General features: G+C 29.1%; 1 protein-coding gene across 1 annotated transcript in view; it reads right to left on the bottom strand.

Annotated features, from left to right (window-relative positions):
- Positions 1–283: 283 nt before the first annotated feature.
- Positions 284–1373, bottom strand: part of LOC140364907 (sodium channel protein type 3 subunit alpha-like) — a 173428-nt gene continuing 172338 nt past the window's right edge. Inside the window, exon 21 of the mRNA XM_072451288.1 lies at positions 284–289. Within this exon, the coding sequence (XP_072307389.1) occupies positions 284–289 (6 nt within the window). The remainder of the gene's footprint in view (positions 290–1373) is intronic.

The following is a 1373-nucleotide window of genomic DNA, read 5'->3' as shown; positions in this document are numbered from 1 at the left end:
ATAAGAACCATAGTTAGAGTTATTAGATAAGAACCATAGTTTAGAGCTATTAGATAAGAACCATAGTTTAGAGCTATTAGATAAGAACCATAGTTTAGAGCTATTAGATAAGAACCATAGTTTAGAGCTATTAGATAAGAACCATAGTTTAGAGCTATTAGATAAGAACCATAGTTTAGAGCTATTAGATAAGAACCATAGTTTAGAGCTATTAGATAAGAACCATAGTTTAGAGTTATTAGATAAGAACCATAGTTTAGAGCTATTAGATAAGAACCATAGTTTAGAGCTATTAGATAAGAACCATAGTTAGAGCTATTAGATACGAACCATAGTTTAGAGCTATTAGATAAGAACCATAGTTTAGAGCTATTAGATAAGAACCATAGTTTAGAGCTATTAGATAAGAACCATAGTTTAGAGCTATTAGATAAGAACCATAGTTTAGAGCTATTAGATAAGAACCATAGTTTAGAGTTATTAGATAAGAACCATAGTTTAGAGCTATTAGATAAGAACCATAGTTTAGAGCTATTAGATAAGAACCATAGTTTAGAGCTATTAGATAAGAACCATAGTTTAGAGCTATTAGATAAGAACCATAGTTTAGAGCTATTAGATAAGAACCATAGTTTAGAGTTATTAGATAAGAACCATAGTTTAGAGTTATTAGATAAGAACCATAGTTTAGAGCTATTAGATAAGAACCATAGTTTAGAGCTATTAGATAAGAACCATAGTTTAGAGCTATTAGATAAGAACCATAGTTTAGAGCTATTAGATAAGAACCATAGTTTAGAGCTATTAGATAAGAACCATAGTTTAGAGCTATTAGATAAGAACCATAGTTTAGAGCTATTAGATAAGAACCATAGTTTAGAGCTAATTAGATAAGAACCATAGTTTAGAGCTATTAGATAAGAACCATAGTTTAGAGCTATTAGATAAGAACCATAGTTTAGAGCTTATTAGATAAGAACCATAGTTTAGAGTTATTAGATAAGAACCATAGTTTAGAGTTATTAGATATACGAACCATAGTTTAGAGTTATTAGATAAGAACCATAGTTTAGAGCTATTAGATAAGAACCATAGTTTAGAGCTATTAGATAAGAACCATAGTTTAGAGTTATTAGATAAGAACCATAGTTTAGAGCTATTAGATAAGAACCATAGTTTAGAGCTATTAGATAAGAACCATAGTTTAGAGCTATTAGATAAGAACCATAGTTTAGAGCTATTAGATAAGAACCATAGTTTAGAGCTATTAGATAAGAACCATAGTTTAGAGCTATTAGATAAGAACCATAGTTTAGAGCTATTAGATAAGAACCATAGTTTAGAGCTATTAGATAAGAACCATAGTTTAGAGC

Source organism: Eucyclogobius newberryi, unplaced genomic scaffold (genome assembly GCF_026437365.1).
Source record: "Eucyclogobius newberryi isolate DKJ021-1_F unplaced genomic scaffold, fEucNew1.0.hap1 SCAF_18, whole genome shotgun sequence".
Taxonomy (NCBI): domain Eukaryota; kingdom Metazoa; phylum Chordata; class Actinopteri; order Gobiiformes; family Gobiidae; genus Eucyclogobius; species Eucyclogobius newberryi.
This window is presented reverse-complemented; position numbering and strand designations above follow the sequence as displayed.